The 24,030-nt window shown below is 36.9% G+C and overlaps 1 protein-coding gene and 1 pseudogene across 3 annotated transcripts in view; both read left to right on the top strand.

Annotated features, from left to right (window-relative positions):
- The window catches only part of CENPC (centromere protein C), a 94,287-nt gene extending 73,895 nt beyond the window's left edge, over positions 1 to 20,392 (top strand). For 2 of the 3 annotated variants that reach the window (XM_061420315.1, XM_061420316.1), the window contains exons 13-19: positions 714 to 773; positions 5,895 to 5,999; positions 7,542 to 7,670; positions 8,065 to 8,160; positions 12,212 to 12,366; positions 18,356 to 18,446; positions 19,998 to 20,392. In XM_061420315.1, the coding sequence (XP_061276299.1) occupies positions 714 to 773; positions 5,895 to 5,999; positions 7,542 to 7,670; positions 8,065 to 8,160; positions 12,212 to 12,366; positions 18,356 to 18,446; positions 19,998 to 20,068 (707 nt within the window). In that variant the 3' untranslated portion in view covers positions 20,069 to 20,392. The remainder of the gene's footprint in view (positions 1 to 713; positions 774 to 5,894; positions 6,000 to 7,541; positions 7,671 to 8,064; positions 8,161 to 12,211; positions 12,367 to 18,355; positions 18,447 to 19,997) is intronic. The other variant, XM_061420317.1, reaches the window with a different exon arrangement.
- A 92-nt stretch (positions 20,393 to 20,484) lies between these two features.
- On the top strand, positions 20,485 to 22,900 carry LOC133249606 (large ribosomal subunit protein uL1-like; annotated as a pseudogene).
- The last annotated feature ends 1,130 nt before the right edge of the window (positions 22,901 to 24,030 follow it).

The raw sequence follows: 24,030 nt of genomic DNA, 5'->3' as shown, positions 1-24,030 counted from the left end.
ACATGATTGTTTTGGGTTTCCTCACAGCACGGCAGTCTTGGGATAGTCAGTCTTCATAATGGTGACTGTCTTTCCCCAGACTGAAGTTCCAAGAGATCCAGATGGAACCTGAATGTCTCCTGAGGAATTAGCCTTCAAAGTCCCAGAATGTCACTTCTGCTGCATTTCATTAGTCAAGCAACTCACTGAGGCCAGTGGAGTTTCAAGGAGAAGACAATTAAACTTTGCTTGTTGATAAAGGAAAAGAATTAATGACTGCTATGTTTAGATGCTATTTGCCACACTAAAACTGAGAACCCTTGACCTAATTGTCACCCTGCCAACTAAATTCAGTACACTTGTGCTGTTTTAGAACTTTAAGAATCATAGATTGCATTATTAACTCAGCAGTTGTTCATAATCACACCCAGCATTTTTATCCACCCAGTGGTTTATTTCACTTGAAGTCCACAAGCAATTTAAAACCTGTTTGTTTTTTTTACTTGTAACCATTATCCTCTTAAGATATAATCATTGTAACAAAACCTGTACACATGTTATTCTGGTTTCATTAGGCTTTTCCTTCTCAGCAGTGGAAAGCAAAGGGAGTAATAAAATGTATTGTTGGGTTGAATTTTTTTTTTAATGTTTATTCTGAAGTTTACCTAGTATATACTTTAACTCAACATGAAATTAGGAGCCATTGCTCATGATATTTCTTTTGTAATTTACAGATGATTTAAGGGGAGAAATATCTGATTCAACACCAGAGAGCAAGATGCATCACAAATTAGGTAAGATTATTTTTCCCTAAATATTTTCATATTATTATAAAACCTCTTTTTCTAAATATAGTTTAATTTTTTCTCAAGTGGGGGAATATTATTTGGATTAATTGTCAGGTAATGTAAAACTTCATATTTCATTTCATTAATTCATGATAAATCATCACATGCCATAGTTTCTTTATTGTCCATTTATAAATCTTGTAATCCACTCACTCATTGCCCAGTAGTAGGGAGCTGATCTTACCTAATGTAAGAAGCTAGGGTAGAGAATTCTATAAAATGTAACTTCTGGGTAGATGGCATCTATGACAACTTCTCTCATTTTTTTCCAGCTCACACCTAAACAAAACAGTAACTAGGATAAGTAAGCCAGGAGTAAGGAACCCATGGAGAGGCCCACTTGGGGATTAAGATTCATGTGACCTCTCATGTTTGCAGAATTGGAGTGGCTTTTTATTTTTCTCCCTACTTAAGGCTTCTGCATTTATACTTGATGAGAACCTATAGGGATGAAGCTTTCTCTAATTGCTTCCACTAGAACCTCACATCTTGTCAGTTAGTATTTTGTGGGTCCATGTGAAGAGCGACTGCTGTAGCTCTCAATGTTTAATGCTTAGCTTCCTAGGTGATGCAGTGGTGAAGAATCCACTGCAGAAGAATCCATCTGCCACTGCAGATGTCTCAAAAGATGAGGCTTCTATCTCCCGGTTGGGAAGATCCCCCGGAGTAGGAAATGTCAATCCACTCTAGTATTCTTGCCTGGAAAATGTCATGGACAGAGGAGCCTGGTGGGCTGCAGTCCATGAGGTCACAAAGAGTCAGACACAACTAAGTGCATGCATGCACACACACACACACACTTGCTTGACTTGGAGTGGAATATGCTGTGAGTCAGAGTAGGCAAAGAGAAATAAAAATGTCCCTGAGAGGGTCTGCAGCAACAAGAGAGAAAAATCAACAGTAGACAAATTCTAGTAAGCCAAAAGCTTTGTAGATAAATAACAGTTTTAACAATGTAGGAAATATGAGTATTTTCAGAAATTTATTTATATTACAGAAGGCTTTCTGGTTGGTAAAGCATAATTTTTCAGTTTAAAAAATCAGTACATCAACTGATAAATAAAGATGAATACTGTTGAGTGCTAAATTAGTAGCTGGTGGTGACATGGAGGAAATTTATCGGAACAGAAATACAAAAGAGATTGAAACCATGAGGAAAAAATAGGCAAGGGAAATAACATGGAGACAACATATAAAAAATGCAAATAATAGAATTTTCAGAAAAAAGAAAAATTAAAATACTACTTAAAACTTTCCTGGAATAAAGATAGGCTTGATCTGCAATTTGAGAGAGTTTATCAGCTGGCAGTAAAAAGTAATGAAGAATATACACCTCTAGACAGAATTGAATAAAATTCTAAATTTCAAGGATAGAGGAAAGCTTCCAGACAGAAGTTACATATAAAGGAGGAAAAAAAAAAGACTAGTATTATTCATCTGTGTAACTCTGGAAAAATAAAATAGCCTACTTTCAGAAATGTATTACAGTCCATGTTATAACTAGCCAAGATATCTTTCCTTTTGATAACTGAATCTATTTTGCACATAATGCAAGATTGTCGTCCTCCATAGAAAATAGCCATGTAAGGTTATTTAACCAAGTAGCATATAAATCCAGGGAAGGCAATGGCACCCCACTCCAGTACTCTTGCCTGGAAAATCCCATGGACGGAAGAGCCTGGTGGGCTGCAGTCCGTGGCATCGCTAATAGTTGGACATGACTGAGCGCCTTCACTTTCACTTTTCACTTTCATGCATTGGAGAAGGAAATGGCAACCCACTCCAGTGTTCTTGCCTGGAGAATCCCAGGGACGGGGGAGCCTGGTGGGCTGCCGTCTATGGAGTCACACAGAGTCGGACACGACTGAAGCGACTTAGCAGCAGCAGCAGCAGCAGCATATAAATCAGGACTGAATTCAAAGAGAGGAGAGAGGAATGATTCTCAACGTAGGGTTAAATTTAAATAACGTATACATTTTCTGCTGCCATGTACCAAATTACTACAGATTTAGTGGTTCAGACAATGTTTGTTATCCTGTGGTTTCCATGGGACAGGAGTTCAGGTACAAATTAGCTGGGTTCTTTTTTAAAGCGTTTCACAGGCTTCAGTCAAAAGTGTCAGCCTGGACCATGGTCTTATCTGAGCTCAAGCTCCTCTTTCAAGCTCATGCGGTTGTTAGGAGAATTCAGGTCCTTGGAATTGTAGGGCTGAGATACCTGTTTTCTTGGTGTCTGTGAGCCATGGGCCTCTACTCTTAATTTCTAGAGGTCACCTGCAGTTCGTTGCCACATGATCCTTTTCATAGACTCTTTTCTCAGTGTGGCAGCTTGCTTCTTCAAAGTGAGCAAGGAATAATTATTCTCTGCTTCTGCTAGATAGTGTCTTAATGTGTAGAACCATGATATAGTCACAGGAGTGACTTCCCATTGCTTTTGCCGTATTCACTTGAGTATATTATAGGTTCTACCTGTATCCTAGGGAAGGGGTGTCCCATTGCTCACACCTGAGGTTGTGTCTACTACTTAATGCTAGTATAATTGAGGATTTATAAGTACTAAGTAAGAATTTTTGCAATGGTAGTTTGAAATCTGCACTATCTTAACAAAACTTGGTATAATGGGAAGGAGAGTAGGAGTGGCAGAGGAGTGATAAAAGTAGTCTAAACTACTTTGTTTTACTAAGTGAGAAAAGAAAGAAGAAGATATCTTGGTAAGGAATATAGTTTTTAATATAGTCATAGAGAAATGAGTATGATTTGAATGTCAGGAACAGGAAGGTAAATTAGACTGAAAAAGCACAGTAAAACTTTGAAATGACCAAGGTTTGGAGTATGGGGAAAGAAATGGTATTCTGACCAAACCAATGAAAAGGAGGGAAAAAAAGAATCATTGATGTAAAATAACAAGTAAATTTAAATATAAAGTAAAATGGAAGGAAGAACCATATTTGTTATACTAAATAAGCATGAATGGATTGAGTTCCTCTAGTAAGATAGAGACTAACAGATTTGGTTAAACAATACAAACTGACCTATATGTTTATCAGATATCAGATCAGTCGCTCAGTTGTGTCTGACTCTTTGCGACCCCATGAATCGCAGCACGCCAGGCCTCCCTCCCTGTCCATCACCAACTCCCGGAGTTCACTGAGACTCACGTCCATCGAGTCGGTGATGCCATCCAGCCATCTCATCCTCTGTCGTCCCCTTCTCTTCTTGCCCCCAATCCTTCCCAGCATCAGAGTCTTTTCCAATGAGTCAACTCTTCGCGTGAGGTGGCCAAAGTACTGGAGTTTCAGCTTCAGCATCATTCCTTCCAAAGAAATCCCAGGGCTGATCTCCTTCAGAATGGACTGGTTGCATCTCCTTGTAGTCCAAGGGCCTCTCAAGAGTCTTCTCCAACACCACAGTTCAAAAGCATCAATTCTTTGGCACTCAGCCTTCTTCACAGTCCAACACTCACATCCATACATGACCACAGGAAAAACCATAGCCTTGACTAGACGAACCTTTGTTGGCAAAGTAATGTCTCTGCTTTTGAATATGCTATCTAAGTTGGTCATAACTTTCCTTCTAAGGAGTAAGCATCTTTTAATTTCACGGCTGCAGTCACCATCTGCAGTGATTTTGGAGCCCCCAAAAATAAAGTCTGACACTGTTTCCACTGTTTCCCCATCTATTTCCCATGAAGTGATGGGACCGGATTCCATGATCTTCGTTTTCTGAATGTTGAGCTTTAAGCCAACATTTTCACTCTCCACTTTCACTTTCATCAAGAGGCTTTTGAGTTCCTCTTCACTTTCTGCCATAAGGGTGGTGTCATCTGCATATCTGAGGTTATTGATATTTCTCCCAGCAATCTTGATTCCGGCTTTTGTTTCTTCCAGTCCAGCGTTTCCCATGATGTACTCTGCATAGAAGTTAAATAAACAGGGTGACAATATACAGCCTTGACATACTCCTTTTCCTATTTGGAACCAGTCTGTTGTTCCATGTCCAGTTTTAACTGTTGCTTCCTGACCTGCATACAGATTTCTCAAGAGGCAGGTCAGGTGGTCTGGTATTCCCATCTCTTTCAGAATTTTCCACAGTTTATTGTGATGCACACAGTCAAAGGCTTTGGCATAGTCAATAAAGCAGAAATAGCACTTAAAACAGGTTTTTAAATAAAAGATTATCAAAGAATTAAGTAGAGTAATATAAACAGAAGGTAGTAGTGATGCATTTTTAATATGAGGTGAAGTGAAATTTAAAGTTAAAAATGTGAACAGAATAAAGGACTTGTAAAAATAGGCAATTTATGAAGAAGATAGAAAAATCATAAACTCCTATGTACCAAACAGCCTAGCAACTAAAATGTATTAAAAAAAAAAAAAAAAAAAAACTTGAGGAAAAGCAAGGAGATTTTAAGCAATACAGTTAGGGATTTTGATAAACCACTTTCAGAATTGGAGAAATCCAGCAAACCAGAAATAAGGTAGAACATAGAAAGTTTATTATATAGCCAGAAAACTTAGCATATAGAACTTTGCATTGGTCAGAGAAAATGAGTAGATAAGTGTGTATACACACAAACACACACATATATGACTACCCCTGATTAACACATTTCCTATTGGGAACATTTAGATGGTTTTCAGTTTGACTTCCGTTTTTGGTTCCTATTATAAACAGTACTACTATGAATGTTTTTGTACCTAGATCTTTGCCTATTTTTATGAATATTTTGCAAATTCATTTTCTAAAAATGAAATTTGCCACCTCAGAGTATTATAATTATAGATATTGTCAGATTGTCTTCAGTTTATATTCCTATCAGGAATATATGAGAATTTCAGTGTACCTATAACATATTAACCATGAATGTTACCAAATTTTTAAATCTTTCCAATCTAGTAGTTTATTTTTTCATTGACATTTCTTTATTAGCCCAAATATGTCTTAAAATTTGTTTCTCTAGTGTTTTGTCTAGAAGCATTCCTGTTCTAGAAAGTAATATTAGTCTTTTCACTGCAGAGTTTCATCCAGCTCAACATATGTGTATATTTTTGTCTGATGTCTTTTACAGTATTGCCCTCCAATACACCAAATGTTCGCAGAACTATGAGAACACGATCAAAACCTTTGGAATACTGGCGAGGGGAACGAATAGATTATCAGTCAAGGCCATCAGGTAAAATTTACATTTTAACAGTTCAAAATAAAAAATAATAATGATAATTGCTATAATTTATTTAGATATGTGTTGTGCCAAGAAAGTGAAACTCGCTCAGTCGTATCTGACTCTTTGTGACCCCATGGACTGTAGCCCACCAGGGGATCTTCTTGACCTGAGGATCAAACCCAGGTCTCCCACATTGCAGGCAGAACCACCAGGGAAGCCAAGTACTGTCTTACATATTTATAACATTACTTTATTTAATCATCATTCTCCAACAGTGTGACAAGAATAGGTTCAAGTCCAGGTTTCTCTGATTACTGTAGAGATGCTGATTTTTTTTTTCTCTTTGCTAGCAATTTGAAGTGATTGTGTAGTTTTATAGAGTGTCCCCAGGTGGCTTTCCTAGTGGCTCAGACGGTAAAGAATTTACCTGCCATGCAGGAGACTTCAGGTTTGAATCCTGGGTTGGGAAGATCCCCTTGAGAAGGAAATGGCAACCCACTCCAGTATTCTTGCTTAGAGAATTCAGTGGACAGAGGAGCCTGGCGGGCTACAGTCCGTGGGGTCACAAAGAGTTGGACATGACTTTGTGACTAACACTTAACCCAGGTGGCCCAGTGGTAAAGAATCTGCCCGCCAAAGCAGGAAACCCAAGAGATGCAGCACGTTCAATCTCTGATTCAAGAAGATCTCTTGGAGAAGGAAATGGCAACCCACTCCAGTATTCTTGCCTGGAAAATTCCATGGACAGAGGAGCCTAGCGAGCCACAGTCCATGGGTTAGCTGAGAGTCAGATACAACTGAGCATGGAGCACATTATTTTTATACATTCAGTAAGATTTCTAATTGCATAAAATGAAACCTTAGATCAGAACATGAGAAAATTTTAACTGGCAAAGATTAAATATTCCCCATTATTATTCTCATTCTATTTTCTTGTCATATTTCTCTACAAAAATTATAGAGGATAGGAAAGAAAATAGTGTTATATTAAAGTTACTTCCTTTTTTTAAATCAGAATTTCTGAGTCAAAGGACTAAACTGACATGTGGATTACTATAAATAGTTCATTGCTAATCTTTGTGTCCTTCATTTTTTATACCTCCACTGATGACTATTTATTTCAAGCAATAGAGATCATTCAGTTATGTTTCATCACTGTGTCTAGATTTAGGATAGTGGTGATGGTTCAGTTGCTAAGTTGTGTCTGACTCTTGTTACCCCATGACTGTAGCCCACTAGGATCCTCTCAGGCAAGATTACTAGAGTGGGTTGCCATTTCCTTCTCCAGGGGATCTTCCTGACCCAGGAATTGAACCCGGGTCTCCTGCATTGCAGGTAGATTTTTTACTGACTAAGCCACTAGATTTAGGATAGTAGAGAGACTTAAATGAAATTAGTTGCTATTTGTGTTACTTGAATTAGCTGTAGAGTAGTAATAATACTGTATTCTTTGCTTTGAAAAGAAATGTGCTGTATTAATGTAATGAATTTTGTTTCAAGATTTTCACTTTGCTAGGTATGATAATTTACCTTTTGGGGGTTAAATTTCAGGAGGATTTGTGATTGGTGGAATACTGTCCCCAGACACAGTATCATCTAAAAGGAAAGCAAAAGGAAACTTGGGAAGAATCATTACAACAGCTAATAGGAAAAGAATCTGTCTTGAAAATGATGAAAGAAGTATGAACTTTTTCCTTATTTTAAATAACAGTGTTTTGAAAAATAGCTCTGTGCAGATTTTGAAATATACCTCTAAAGGCTTCAGAATATAATAGTACTTAAGGGTAAATTCTCTTTTTAATGTCTACTTTTCTTTAGATTTTGAAAGTAAACTTATTTTATTCTTTTTAAAAAATCATTAATATCATAGTGTAAAACATTTCCACACAGGTAAACTGCACTGTCAAATGAAACTTACCTCTTCAGTGCATCAAAGTGGTCATTGATAAACAGGAAGAAATATGCCTCTTCCGTTTTCCTTTTCAACTTGTCCTTAGCTCTATTTCATGCTAGATTTTTTTTTAATGGAAAAGAGTTTTAAATAAATAGTATTTCAGTGGTATTTCTTTTGCAGAGAATAAATTCACGGTAAATCTGAATATACCTCTGGGAGATCCTCTGGAGCCAACAAGGGTAAAGGACCCACAAACACGAGAGACTGTTCTTATGGGTAAGCTCTGAGGGTTGATTCTGAGAATGCTTAATTTAACATCTAGTAAGGACAAACTGTTTGCTTAAAGGCTGGCTTTTCTACTTTTCCTTTCTCTCCCTAGATCTTTAAGAGCCAAAATCCAATAGCAAGTCTGATTCAAATAAATAGCCTGTATGAGGACTACTGTGGGGGAATTGACGGTAGACAACCTCCAGGGACATATAGTACCATGCATTTGTCCTCTATGATACAAGTGCTACCATCAGGAATGTTGCCTTCTCCAGTAGGATCCAGGCCTTCTTTGATCAGGAGGACACTTGGCGGACAAGGGCTGTTGAGGGGGAAAGTGAAAGTCACTCAGTTGTGTCCAACTCTCTTCAACTCCATGGACTATCCATGGAATTCTCCAGACCAGAATACTGGAGTGGGTAGCCTTTCCCTTCTCCAGGGGATCTTCCCAACCCAGGGATCGAACCCAGGTCTCCTGCATTGGAGGCGAATTCTTTACCAGCTGAGCCACAAGGGAAGCCAAAGAATACTGGAGTGGGTAGCCTATTCCTTCTCCAGCGGATCTTCCTAAGTCAGGAATTGAACTGGGGTCTGCTGCATTGCAGGCAGATTCTTTACCAACTGAATTATCAGGAAGCCTGTTCAGGGGGTATTGTAGCAAATTAACTGGCAGACTCCTGGATACACTCGTACCATGAGATCAGGTAGGGATTGTCGCTGGGTTTAGACGGCCTTTGGTGCTGTGTAGCAAGGACATCAGTCAGTCAAACAAATATCATGTTTAAGGCTGGCATAGGGTCCTATAAGCCTCCTCCTGCACTTTACAGGTATTAAAAATTTAGTTTCTAGGATACCATTGGAAGTCCCAGGAGATGGGCTATAGTGTGGTGGGTTTAAGTAGTGGACACTCAGCTATTTCCAACCAGGCAGTATTTACATACAGGAAATATTTAAGTGTTTTAATAACTGTCATGACTGTACTAGTGAGTACTGAGGACTAGTTTTTGATTTAGCCTAAATCAAAAGATAAATATGTCAAAGCAGAGAGGCAGTGTTTACACTTAAAATTTTGACTGTGGAATAGGCTCCATTGATATCTTTAGTAGCAGAGATACTTCTATATTAAGTTGTTCATTTGGCTATAGAGGAAAAATTACAGAGAATTTTTTTTTTAGCAAAGTGTCTTAACTGAAAACATTGCTGTACTGTATTAGTAAAAGAGTTATGTTTTCAAGAATTCATCAATTTTTGTTTCCTGAGCATATGTATTATCTATATCCTGTCGACTGTGGGAGTACAGTCAGAAGCTGATGATAAAAAATGTATTAATTACAGATCTGGAAAAGTTTGTAAGTAAAAGGGAAATTTAAAAAATGATATAGCCATCTGTATGTCTTCTTTGGAGAAATGTCTGTTTAGTTCTTTGGCCCATTTTTTGATTGGGTCATTTATTTTTCTGGAGTTGAGCTGTAGGAGTTGCTTGTATATTTTTGAGATTAGTTGTTTGTCAGTTGCTTCATTTGCTATTATTTTCTCCCATTCTGAAGGCTGTCTTTTCACCTTGCTAATAGTTTCCTTTGATGTGCAGAAGCTTTTAAGGTTAATTAGGTCCCATTTGTTTATTTTTGATTTTATTTCCAATATTCTGGGAGGTGGGTCATAGAGGATCCTGCTGTGATATATGTCAGAGAGTGTTTGCCTATGTTCTCCTCTAGGAGTTTTATAGTTTCTGGTCTTACGTTTAGATCTTTAATCCATTTTGAGTTTATTTTTGTGTATGTGTTAGAAAGTGTTCTAGTTTCATTCTTTTACAAGTGGTTGACCAGATTTCCCAGCACCACTTGTTAAAGAGATTGTCTTTAATCCATTGTATATTCTTGCCTCCTTTGTCAAAGATAAGTTGTCCATATGTGCATGGATTTATCTCTGGGCTTTCTATTTTGTTCCATTGATCTATATTTCTGTCTTAGTGCCAGTACCATAGTGTCTTGATAACTGTGGCTTTGTAGTAGAGCCTGAAGTCAGGTAGGTTGATTCCTCCAGTTCCATTCTGACATACAGATGGCTAACAAACACATGAAAAGATGCTCAACATCACTCATTATCAGAGAAATGCAAATCAAAACCACTATGAGGTACCATTTCACATCAGTCAGAATGGCTGCGATCCAAAAGTCTACAAATAATGAATGCTGGAGAGGGTGTGGAGAAAAGGGATCCCTCTTACACTGTTGGTGGAAATGCAAACTAGAACAGCCACTATGGAGAACAGTGTGGAGATTTCCTTTAAAAACTGGAAATAGAACTGCCTTATGATCCAGCAATCCCACTGCTGGGCATACACACTGAGGAAACCAGAAGGGAAAGAGACACGTGTACCCCAATGTTCATCGCAGCACTGTTTATAATAGCCAGGACATGGAAGCAACCTAGATGTCCATCAGCAGATGAATGGATAAGAAAGCTATTGTACATATGCACAATGGAGTATTACTCAGCCATTAAAAAGAATACATTTGAATCAGTTCTAATGAGGTGGATGAAACTGGAGCCTATTATACAGAGTGAAGTAAGCCAGAAGGAAAAACACCAATATAGTACACTAACGCATATATATGGAATTTAGAAAGATGGTAACAATAACCCTGTGTACGAGACAGCAAAAGAGACACTGATGTATAGAACAGTCTTATGGACTCTGTGGGAGAGGGAGAGGGTGGGAAGATTTGGGAGAATGGCATTGAAACATGTAAAATATCATGTAAGAAACGAGTGGCCAGTCCAGGTTCGATGCACGATACTGGATGCTTGGGGCTAGTGCACTGGGATGACCCAGAGGGATGGTATGGGGAGGGAGGAGGGAGGAGGGTTCAGGATGGGGAACACATGTATACCTGTGGCGGATTCATTTTGATATTTGGCAAAACTAATAAAATTATGTAAAGTTTAAAAATAAAATTAAAAAAAATCACACACAAAAAAATAAAAAATGATATAGTAATTTGGGAGCTACAGTTTGAACTGGTTATTTAGAGCCTCTACCTGATAAATAAAAAATATTGTTACTTAATCAGTCACAAAGGTATTTATTGGCATGATGATGATGATACATTTGTAGTGTGGCTATGTTATATTGGGCTTCCCTTGTGGCTCAGCTGGTAAACAATCTGCCATGCAATGCGGAAGACCTGAGTTAGAGTTTCCCTAGTGGCTCAGATGGTAAAGCGTCTGCCTACAATGCAGGAGACTCAGGTTCAATCCCTGGGTCCGGAAGATCTCCTGGAGAAGGAAATGGCAACCCACTCCAGTATTCTTGCCTGGAAAATCCCATGGATGGAGGAACCTGGTAGACTACAGTCCATGGGGTCACAAAGAGTCGGACACAACTGAGCGACTTCATACACACACACGCGCACATGTTATATTGAACTTTTTAAGGATAAGGAATCTTTTCTTGTCTCTTAGCTGATTTTGTTTTTCATCTGAGTTATTATAGGGGAAATGATAATATTGCCATTGTTAATAATAAATAATAAAATATTATTAACAAAGCTTACTGAATGCTTACTTTGTACCAGTGTTTTAAATACTTTATACACATTAATTCATTTGATATTCCCAACTCTAACATAGATAAACTATTTTTATCACATTTTATAGAAAAGGAAATGAAATAGAGGATAAGCAGCTTGGCTAAGGTCATTCAGCTTGGAAGACAAAGATACAATGTGACCTTTCTAGGTCCAGAGTCAGTGCTCTTAATCACATCTATCTTTCTAGGACAGGTTTATGTTTTTATTTATGAATGTGTATAAGAGATACAGGTTTGATCCCTGGTTTGAGAAGATCCCCTGGAGAAGGGAATGGCAACTCACTCCAGTATAATTGCCTGGAGAATCCCGTGGACAGAAGAGCCTGGCGGGCTACTACAGTTCACAGGGTCGCAAAAAGTTGGTTGACTGAAGCGACTTAGCATGCACGCACATGTGTGTATATATCTGTTGATGATGAACAATGTCATTGCTATTACTTTATACTTATATTAATTTTTTCCCTTTAGATCTTATAAGGCCACGAGATACATACCAGTTTTGTGTTGAACATGATGAGTTGAAAGTATATAAAACATTGGATACACCGTTTTTTTCTAGTGGAAAATTGGTATTAGGACCACTTCAAGAAAAGGGAAAGCAGCATGTAGGCCTAGATACATTGGTGAGTATATTTCTCCATATATTGATATATATGTTTTGATCTTGGCACAACTCTAAGTTATTGGACTTGATGAAGCATTCTGTTACTATAGTACATAGGTAATTTTTAATTTTTTTTCAGATGTTTAAAGTCAGTCAACCGAAGGGTGTTCTGTGTATAGCAGTGTAGTCTTGAGATTTAGAAGTTTAGGGAATGGCCTTAAAAGTATCTTCAAAATTAGATTTGCAAACAAGTCATTAGAATTTTAGAGCTAGAGAAGATTATTGAGATTAAGTCTAAATCTCATTTCTTTAATCATGAAGTTTAGAAATAAAGAATTTAAAAGACTTCAAAATCATGTCACTGATTATAACAGCAGATTGATGACTGGGAACTATTCTATTACTTGGGGCTTCCCTGGTAGCTCAGCTAGTAAAGAATCTGCCTGCAATGCAGCAGACCCCTGTTGGCTTCCTGGGTTGGGAAGATCCACTAGAGAAGGGATAGGCTACCCACTCCAGTATTCTTGGACTTGCCTGGTGGCTCAGACAGTAGAGAATCTGCCTGCAGTGTGGAGACTTGGGTTCTATCCCTGGGTTAGGAAGATCCCCTGGAGAAAGGAATGGCTACCCACTCCAGTATTCTGGCCTGGAGAATTCCATGGACAGAGGAGCCTGGCAGGAAGCTGCAAAGAGTGGACGTGACTGACTTTCACTTTCATTGTATTACTCTATATAGCAATGTCGGGCGTCCCTGGTGGCTCAGTGGTAAAGAATTGCTTGCAGTGCAGGAGACTGCCTGCAGTGCGAGAGACACAAATTTGATCCCTGGGTCAGGAAGATCCCCTGGAGAAGGAAATGGCAACCTGCTCCAGTATTCTTGGCTGGGAAATCCCATGGACAAAGGAGCCTAGTGGGCTATAGTCCATCAGGTCATGAGAGTTGGGCACAACTTAGCCACTAAACCACCACCACCACCGCATAGTATGTAGAATCCAGATCTAAAGTATTTAAAGGTTTTCTTTAATCCAGTCTTAAAATGTTATAGATCTCCAGGTCATATTAAAAGAGTAAAAATGACATATTAAACTAACTGAAGTAATAGATAATCCCTGTGTAATCATTAAGAAACAGTTAATAATGAAAATAAGCATTATGAAATGTCATCATTAAACTAATAGTATTAATACTATTAATAGTATTAATAAGATATGTTTTTATTCCTTTAGAAGGAAGGAATATTGAATATCTAGTAAATATTTGAAAATGTTTAACCTGTCTAACATTCAAAGGAATCCATATTAAAAATAAGGCATACTTTATAATTACTGAGTTAGTAGAAATTATTGATTTATAATTTGTAGACTTTTAACTATAACCTATAAATAATTTGTAGACTTTCACTTATGAATGTCATTTCAGAATTTTTTCCTAGGAAAATAAAAGCTAGGGAACCTGAACATAGTAGTTACTTATTTTAACATTGAGAGTAATTTTTGAAACTGGAAACAACTGAAATATGCTATGGGAAGAAAATGCTTATATTTATCTTTTGACTTGCTGCCAAGTCGATTCAGTCATGTCCGACTCTGTTTGACCCCATGGACTGCAGCCTACCAGGCTTCTCTGTCCATGGGATTCTCCAGGCAAGAACACTGGAGTGGGTTGCCATTTCCTTCTCCAATATTTTGACTTAGTAATGAAATAAACCATTATATATAATAATCTGGAGGAGGAAATGGCAACCCACTCCAGTATTCTTGCCAGGAGAGTCCCCTGGACAGAGGAGCCTGGCGAGCTACAGTCCATGGGGTCTCAAAGAGTCAAACACGACTGAGGCAGCTTAGCATACACACATATAATAATCAGTTATATAACACTTACGTATTCCAGGTATTATACAAAGCATTTTGAAGAATAGCTGTATTGGAAGAATTTTCTGTCTGCAGTTTGATTAAATGTTTATTCTTAAATGTTAATCCTTAAATGTTTTAGACAGAAAATCCTTTTTGTTTTTTTCTGCTAAAATAAAAAATGAAAATGACAGAAATTTGAAGGAACTATAGAAAAATAACATGTTAGTAAGTGATTATAGTTTATTTTTATTTCTTCTAAATATTGCCTTTAACGTTTTATAATGAAAATCAGAATTAAGTTTTTTAATAACAGTGGAGTATTTTTACATTTTTGAAAGAATGAAGCACACTTTTAAATACATGCTTTTGAGAAGCAAAAGGGCAAGATGGAGAACCACATAAGGGAGAAAGTAGCATTGGTAGATTTATTAAAATCAAACCACAGAGAAATTAACAAATTAACTGTGGGAGTTTGTTGTGGAGCTTTCCTAGAAGACAAGAGGATATTAAGAAGTGGAAAATATTAAAGTTAGATGGTATGGAAGAACAGATATAAACAGAATCGAGAAAAAACCCAAATGAGCAAAAGGGAGAAATATTTGAAAAAGTAGGCAATAATTGTTCCAGAACTAAAAAACAAAAAGGTGACACAACACGCTTAAAGGAACCAGAGTTCCTCAAGAAATGTCTGATCCCAGGCCTGGGACTAAGCTTGGAGTATTTTATCATACCCGATAGCAAACTATCAAAAACCATTAGGATTGGGTCATAAGGTTTCAGCATCCAGCTTGAAGATGCTTTCTCTGGACAAAGATGTGAAAACTTGAGTATCAATAAGAATAATTTCATTGGATTGATAGATATCAATTATATTTAAATCCATGAATTTGTAAGACTACTACAAAAAGAAAAACTTATTTCATTGCTGTTGGCAAATACTATGACACCAACTCACTTTGACAACAAATATGGCAAATAAAGGGAAATAATTAAACGTTTATTTTGCTGTTCTCGTATAAACTGTATTACTAGGTAACCAAATAATAGAGGAAGGGAAGTTTACCCTTTTAGAAATATTCCAGTTAATAAAAGAAGGAATGTTAGGATGGAATATTACCATTTTACAACACCCAATAAACTGTTGGATCTAGCATCATCATACACTAACATCTAAAAAGAACACAGCCAAACATTATGTGCCTCCTATGGAAGAATACAACACTGCGTATAAAGTAGTCCTGTCTTCCCCACCTCCTTTAAAAAACAAAACCTCCACATAATATCATCTGAAGTTAAGTCCTTGGTTCTAACAACCAGTTTATAGGAAGTAAAGAATAGCAGACTTTACAAATGACACCCTGGGTTTACCCAGCAAAATCCAGCTGTGTAAAGATTTTTAAAACAAATTTTGCTGGTTGATTTACTTACTAAATAAGATGTAAGGAATAAAAAAGACAACCAAGTGGAATGTACAGAGATCAGGGTTCTCAACATTTTGTTATCCTGTGCCTTGTAAGATGTTTATAAGCATCTCAGGCCTCTTGGCATTAGATTCCAATAGTACTCTAGTTGTGAAAATTAAAAATGTCCACAGATGGTGCCAGTTGTCCCCTGAGGGGCAAAATCACCCCCAAATTGAGAACCATGCCATAGACTGAGTGTTTTAAAAGATAGATCAAGCACTGACCATAGATCAAGCACTGACTCTTAGTTGGATCCCAGTTGAAACAAACCCTTTCTTTTTTAACAAATGAAAAAGAAAATTTTATTTGATTAAATTAGTATCAACAGCTCTTATTCAAAAGACTACAAAAAAAGCTTAAGCAAAGAAAGCTTAAGCTAAAACTAGATCGAAATACTTGCCATATAGATAACCAACAAGTGATTAGTATCCAGAATATAAATGTTTTAGAATTTCAAAGATAATGATAACTCAATAGGAAAGCAGATATGTTATTAAAAAAAAATATTTTACAGTAGCAAAAACATAAGAAGCAAATGGGTGGCTTAGAGGATAAAGCATCTGCCCACAATGTGGGAGACCTGGGTTCGATCCCTGGGTAGGGAAGATCCCCTGGAGAAGGAAATGGCAACCCACTCCAGTACTCTTGCCTGCAAAGTCCCACGGACGGAGGAGCCTGATAGGCTATATAGTCCATGGGGTTGCAAAGAGTCAGACATGACTGAGTGACTTCACTTAACTTCTTCACTTCACTTCAAAAATGCCCATACTCTGAGTGAAAAACAAATCAAGGAGTTATACATTCAATCTAATTCCATTTATATAAATTCAGAAATATACAAAATTAAAAAGTTATTTTTAAAGATCCATTTTTGCCTGATAAGAACTGTAATGAAAACAAGAGAATAATAAATACAAAATTCAGGACAGTGGTTATCTTCGTGGACATTTATGAGATAATTGGGAATTTGAATATTGAGTGTGCATTATTAATACTAAATACTCATTTATATTTATGTGTGACAACAGTGTTGTCATGTTTTAAAAAAGGACTTTGATCTTTCAGTACACATTGAAATACTTACAGGTAATTATGGTGTTGGGCATTCATTTCAAAATAATACGGAATGGGGAAAACAGATTTTGAAAATAAAGGGTTATTGGTATTTGATATTTATTTGTGGGAGAGTGTCATTCTGTTTTTGTGTATTTCAAAAGCATTCTTAGTAAAATGTTTACAGAAATGGGGAGAGGTATGCTTAGAGAGCCAAATTGAATAGATAAGCAAACAACATTTAGAAACGTATACTTGGCCTCTGGGTATAGTATGTGTTACCTTTTTTTTTTAAAGGCTATTTTTGGTAATAAAAATATTTATTTGTTTTATTAAATTATATAAGTGCCTTTAGAACCACTCTAAGAACTTTTTTTTTTTTCCCTTTGAGGGAGTGTATTGTAGTGACTTAAGAACATGGATCCTGGAGTCAGAATACCTGAGTTCAGATTCCTGCTCTTCCATTTACATTGTGACCTTGGAAATTTACACTCTTCCATGCCTCATCTTCTTCATCTGTGGAAAGCTCTTAAAATAGTGCTGTCTCACTGACAGATGCATACATTAAATGAATAAAAATGAAGTGCTTAGAACAGTGTCTTGCATGGTGTGGGTACTATATAAGCTCTAGCTGCTCTTCTTTTTCTGGTATTTTAGGCTCTTTTTACAGAAATGGTAAGAAAAGGAGGAGCAGGAGGCATAATTCTCTGAAGCAAATATTCTTGATGGCTGAATCTCAGAATTTGAATATCAAAGTTTGAGGGCCCTAAATTTATATTTAGTTGTCAAAATAAAATAGATTATTGTCAAGTGGTATCTCTGTGTAAAATGTAAAATTTTGCCCTGCTTGACTATGGAATCCTGTACAATTGAGCACTACATTTTTCCTCTTTTACTTTCTTAATGTTGGTGCTTTAAATGTACTTTTTTAAAAGAAAATTTTTGTTCTTTTAGATTCTTCAGATTAAGTTACATATACCAAGTATGTAACCTTTATAGAGGTATACATAAAACCTAGCTACTCTTCTAATATAGTTAAGTGATGTTCTTTACAATGGTTCTGAATTTAAAAAAACAGTAAATAATAACAAAAGAAATTTCTTGTATTAGTTTTCTGTATTACTGCTTTACTTAATTACTACACAATTTAAACAACATTCATGTATTATCTCACAGTTGTATAAGTTAGAAATTGGGTGGGCTTGACTGAGTTTTTGCTTAGAGTATCACTAGGCTAGACTCAAGATGTCCAAAGACCTGTATTGCTCTCTGAATGCCCTTAGAATGAATCTGCTTTCAAATTCATTCTGTTGGCAGAATTCAGTTACTTGTTGTTGTAAGACTGAGGTTCCTATTTCTTTACTGGCTATTGGCCAAGGTGTCTAGAAATAGTTTACACTCCTTGGTTCATGGTTGTCTTCAGCACCAGCAACAGTGAAAGTACTTTTCATGCTTCAGATTTCTCTAACTTCTCCTCTGCTTCATCTTTGCCTTCTGCTTGCAGTAGGAAAATTATCCACTTCACGTAAAGTTTATGTGATTAGATTGGACCATTATTGTGCCTTCAATGTTTAAGTTTTTTGGAGTATAGTTGCGGTGTTACAATTTGAAAATGAGGTTTTAATTTTTAATTTTACAGGTTTTTTATGTTAATCTTGGTTACCTTTTATGTACCTTACATGAAACACCTTATATAATAACAACCGGGGATTCATTCTATGTTCCTTCAGGTAAGAGTAATTAAAAACTTTTTCTTTCGCATAGTTAAATACTTGTATAGTTGCTCAGGAACACCATGAAAATGGAAGCCACAGTGGTCAAAATGAAGCATGATACAACTGATGTCAAACATTTTAGTGCATATTTTAATTTTTTTGTTTAGATAAATGTTGGTATATTAGTATTTTGATACATAAAAATTGAATAAGAGTTGCTAATTGAATATAAAAATACTTAGTTAGGAGATATATTATATCCAGCATAGAAGTAAAATTATTTCCCCATGTTATCGCAAAGACATTATGTAATCAAACAATTTTTAGTTGGTTATTTTAAACATGCAGGGTAGTGTCTTTCATCAGCTATTGAAGAGCAAAAGTCTTTGAAGGTAGGAATTTTAGTTTGTTCAATTGTTCATTCAATAAATGTGATTAAGAGTCTACCAAACATTGCTTTGAAAGTGAGATACATAAATGAACAAACAGGCAAAAATCCCTGCCCTTGTGGAGCTTACATTCTAATGAAAAAACAAAACTATAATAATAGCTAAGTTTATATAGTCCTTTATATGTGCCAACACTGTTGTGAACAGTTTAAACTCATTAAGTTAATCCTAATATGTATGAATTTGTAATAAAAAGTCTAATAAAAGTCACGGTATTGTATGCAGCACTATAAATTTGCCTTATGCGCAGCTGTCCATGTGTATTTTGCATTTGCTGTTACTAATTATCTAATTTATTTGAGTTACATTTGCTACCTTTTAACTTTGAAATTTTATTTTTCATTAATACTTTTTTACTTATCTTTTATAAGTATCTTTTATACTTATCTCTATGTTGTCTATGTCTCGTTTAGAGGAATCCATAGTGGTTCCAAAGACCTAATAATTGTGTTCAGTAAGTTAGACAGACAAAGACAGGTACTGTTTGTTTTCATTTATATGTGGAATCTAAAAAATAAATGAATATAACAAAACAAGAACAAGAGTCATAGAGAACAAACTAGTGGTTACCAGCAGAGAGAGGGATAAAGGGAAGGGACAAGACAGGTGAAGAGTAATGAGGTACACACTACTAGGAAAAAATAAAAAGATACAAGGATGTAATGTACAGCACAGGGAATATAGAAAATATTTTATAATTTTAAATGGAGTATAGTCTACAAAAATAATTGAATCACTGTTGTATGCTTGAAACTAATATAACATTGGAAATCACCTAAATCAACTATACTTCAATTAAAAAAAACAACAACCCCAAAACATGATTGGGCTCAGAGGGAGATTTTTTTTTCCTACCTACACCTTTGTCTAATTTGTTTTTGCATTCATTATTAGAATGATGTGAAGTTTGTATATTTTCAAGCTTTATCTAGATCATAGGTGGTGGTTAACTATTAGATTTTTCAGTTTGTAGAATTAGATAAGAGTTAATTTGGGGTTAGATGAGTCAGTTTTTTCGACACTATATATCGTAACTGACATAGTGATGACTAAATGTTTAATCAAAAGGAAATGATTCCTATGGAAGTAATTTTTAATTTTCTTATTTTATTTCTAGGTAATTATTACAACATCAAAAATCTCCTGAATGAGGAAAGTGTTCTTCTTTTTACTCAGATAAAAAGTTGAAAGATGAAGCAAAGTTTAAGTACATGTGTATATATATATATAAACATATGTACATATAAAACACATTGTGCAGTTGAGATGGCTATATTTGTAATTGTTAAGTTTAAAAATTTTTGTGTTGTATATTTCTTTCAGTAAAAATCAAACTTCCATATGTATTTTCTGATTTTTCCACAAATATACACATAACCTGTAGTGATGCCCATAGTTTTTAATAACACGAAAGGAATACCAAAATCACTGCTCTTGGGGATATACAGACAAACCTCGGAAATGTCATGGTTTGATTTCAGACCACCACAATAAAGCAGATATTGTAATAAAGTGAGTCATGAATTTTCTGATTTCCCAGTATATATAAAAGTTATATTTACATTATGCTATCATCTGTTAGGTGTGCAATAGTTTTATGTCTAAAAATTAATGCATATACCTTAAGGAAGCTAACCATTATTGATTCCTTCAGTGAGTCATCATCATTTTTCTAGTGGTGGGTCTTGGCTTGATGTTGATGGCTGCTGACTGATCAAGGTAGTGGTTGCTGAAGTTTTGGAGTGGCTGTGGTAGTTTTTAAAAATAAGACAGCAACTTTTTTCTAGTTATTGTGGCACGAGGCATCATGAGCAGTGAAGTCTTCTGTGACACCCTGTATGAGACAGTGCAGGAAGTCCTGCATGGGAATCAATACAAGTGCCAAAATGTTCTGGAAATGGTGGATCTTCAGATCAGCCTGAAGAACTGTGACCTCAGAAGGACAAACACTTCTCAGCACTGTCAGGCTTAAGTTCATTCCCCTTACCAAGTTCTCCATATATGTTCTGGGAGACCAGCAGCACTGTGATGAGGCTAAGGCTGTGGATAAATCTCCCATATGAACATCAAGGCACTGAAGAAAATAAGAATAGAAAACGGGTCAAGAAGCTAGCCAACAAGTATGACTTTTTGGCTCCAGAATCTCTGTTTAAGCAGGTCCCATAAATCCTGGGCCCACACCTGAATAACATTGGCAAACTCCCTTCCTTGCTGACCCACAATGAGAACATGATGGCCAAAGTTGATGACGTAAAGTCCATGATCAAGTTTCAGATAAAGAAGATGCTGTGTCTGTCAGTGGCTGTTGGCCATGTGAAGATGATGGATGATGAGCTTGTGTACAACATCCACTTAGCTGTTAAACTTCTGGTGTCATTGCACAAGAAAAACTAGCAGAATGTCCAGTCTGTACATTAAGAGCACCATAGGCAAACCCCAACATCTGTACTAAGGCACAGTTTAATGATACTGCCACCATTAAAAAAAAAAAAGACAACATTGATCAATTGCTGCATCTTTGGAGATTGACTTCCTTTGGAGAAGTAAATGGCACCCCACTCCAGTACTCTTGCTTGGAAAATCCCATGGACGGAGGAGCCTGGAAGGCTGCAGTCCATGGGGTCGCTGAGGGTCAGACATGACTGATCGACTTCACTTTCACTTTTTACTTTGATGCATTGGAGAAGGAAGTGGCAACCCGCTCCAGTGTTCTTGCCTGGAGAATCCCAGGGACGGGGGAGCCTGGTGGGCTGCCATCTATGGGGTCGCACAGAGTCGGACATGACTGAAGTGACTTAGCAGCAGCAGCAGCAGCATTGACTTCCTTTCACAAATGATTTCTCTATAACATGCCAGTGTTTTTTGATAGTTTTCCATATAGAAGAACTCACAAAATTGTAGTCAATCCTCTCAAATCTTGCTGCTGTTTTATCAATGATAAAATTCTAAATTCTTTGTTGTCATTTTAAACAATCCTGTTATTTTGACAGTCTTTCTGACATTTTCACCTGGAATAAATTCCATATCAAGAAACAACCTTCTGTTCTCATCCTTAAGCAACCTTGATCTTAGGATATCTTAGGATATTGTAGCAATTGTCACATTGCTTCAGACTCCACTTTGAATCTAGTTCTCTTACTGTTTCCACCACATCTTCAGTTCCTTCCTCCACTAAAATCTTGAACCATTCAGTCATCCATGAGGGTTGTGATCAACTTCTTCCAGACTTCTATGTTCATGTTGATATTTTGACCTCTTACCATGAATCACAAATGTTCTTAATGGCATCCTTTCCAGAAGATTTACAAATTGTTTTGCTCAGATGCATTGGAGAATTCACTATGGCAGCTATTGTTCAGTAGCTAAGTTGTGTCCAATTCTTTGCGACCGCATGGACTGCAGCCCACCAGCCTTTCCTGTCCTTCATTTTCTTCTGGAATTTGCTCAAACTCATGTCCATTGAGTCAGTGATGCCATCTAGCCATCTCATCCTCTGCTGCCTCCTCCTCCTCCTGCCCTCAATCTTGCCCAACATCATGGTCTTTTCCAGTGAGTCGGCTTTTTGCATCAGGTGGCCAAAGTATTGGAGCTTCAGCATCAGTCCTTCCAATGAATATTCATGGTTGATTTCCTTTAGGATTGACTAGTTTGATTTCCTTGCTGTCCAAGGGACTCTCAAGAGTCTTCTCCAGCACCACAATTTGAAAGCATCAGTTCTTCAGCACTCAGCCTGCTTTTATTATGGTCCAGCTCTCACATCCATACATGACTACTGTATGGATGTGAAAAACCATAGCCTTGACTAGACGGACCTTTGTTGACAAAGTAATGTCTCTGCTTTTAATATGCTGTCTAGGTTGGTCATAACTTTCCTTCCGAGGAGTAGGCGTCTTTTAATTTCATGGCTGCAGTCACCATTGACAGTGATTTTGGAGCCCAAAAAAATAAAGTCTGACACTGTTTCCACTTGTTCACCATCTATTTGCCATGAAGTGAGGTGACCCGATGCCATGATCTTAATTTTCTGAATGTTGAACTTTAAGCCAACTTTTTCATTCTCCTCTTTCACTTTCATCAAGAGGCTCTTTAGTTCTTCTTCACTTTCTGCCATAAGGGTGGTGTCATCTGCATATCTGAGCTTATTGATATTTCTCCCGGCAATCTTGATTCCAGCTTGTGCTTCTTCCAGCCCAGTGTTTCTTATGATGTACTCTGCATATAAGTTAACTAAGCAGGGTGACAATATACAACCTTGACATACTCCTTTTCCTATTTGTAACCTGTCTGTTGTTCCATGTCCAGTTCTAACTATTGCTTCCTGACCTGCATACAGATTTCTCAAGAGGCAGGTCAGGTGGTCTTGTATAATCTCTCAGAATTTTCCACAGCTTATTGTAATCCACACAGTCAAAGGCTTTGGTGTAGTCAATAAAGCAGAAATAGATGTTTTTCTGAAACTCTCTTGCTTTTTTGATGATCCAGCAGATGTTGGCAATTTGATCTCTGGTTCCTCTGCCTTTTCTAAAACCAGCTTGAACATCTGGAAGTTCATGATTCACGTATTGCTGAAGCCTGGCTTGGAGAATTTTGAGCATTACTTTGATACACATTAACACCCTGTATAGTTCTGTGTATTCTTGCCACCTCTTCATAGTTTCTTCTGCTTTTAGTAGGTCCTTACTGTTTCTGTCCTGTATCATGCCCATCCTTACAGAAAATGTTCCCTTGGTATCTCCAGTTTTCTTGAAGATATCTCTAGTCTTTCCCATTCTATTGTTTTCTTCTGTTTCTTTGCATTTTTCATCTCAAAAGGCCTTCTTATCTCTCGTTGGTATTCTCTGGAACTCTGCATTCAGTTGGTTATATCTTTCCCTTTCTCTCTCGCCTTTTGCTTCTCTTCTTCCCTCAGCTATTTGTAAAGCCAACTCAGATAACGACTTTGCCTTCTAGCATTTCTATTTCTATGGGATGGTTTAAGTCAGTGCCTCCTCTACAATGTTATAAACCTTTGTCCATAGTTCTTCAGATACTCCCTCTACCAGACCTAATCCCTTAATTCTGTTAATACTTGTCACCTCCACTTATAGTTATCAGGGATTTGATTTAGGTCATACCCGAATGGCCTTGCTCAAACTCATGTGTTTGAGCAA

The sequence above is a fragment of the Bos javanicus genome, chromosome 6 (genome assembly GCF_032452875.1).
Source record: "Bos javanicus breed banteng chromosome 6, ARS-OSU_banteng_1.0, whole genome shotgun sequence".
NCBI lineage: Eukaryota > Metazoa > Chordata > Mammalia > Artiodactyla > Bovidae > Bos > Bos javanicus.
Note: the sequence above shows the minus strand (reverse complement) of the source record. Positions and strands in the feature narration are given on the sequence as shown.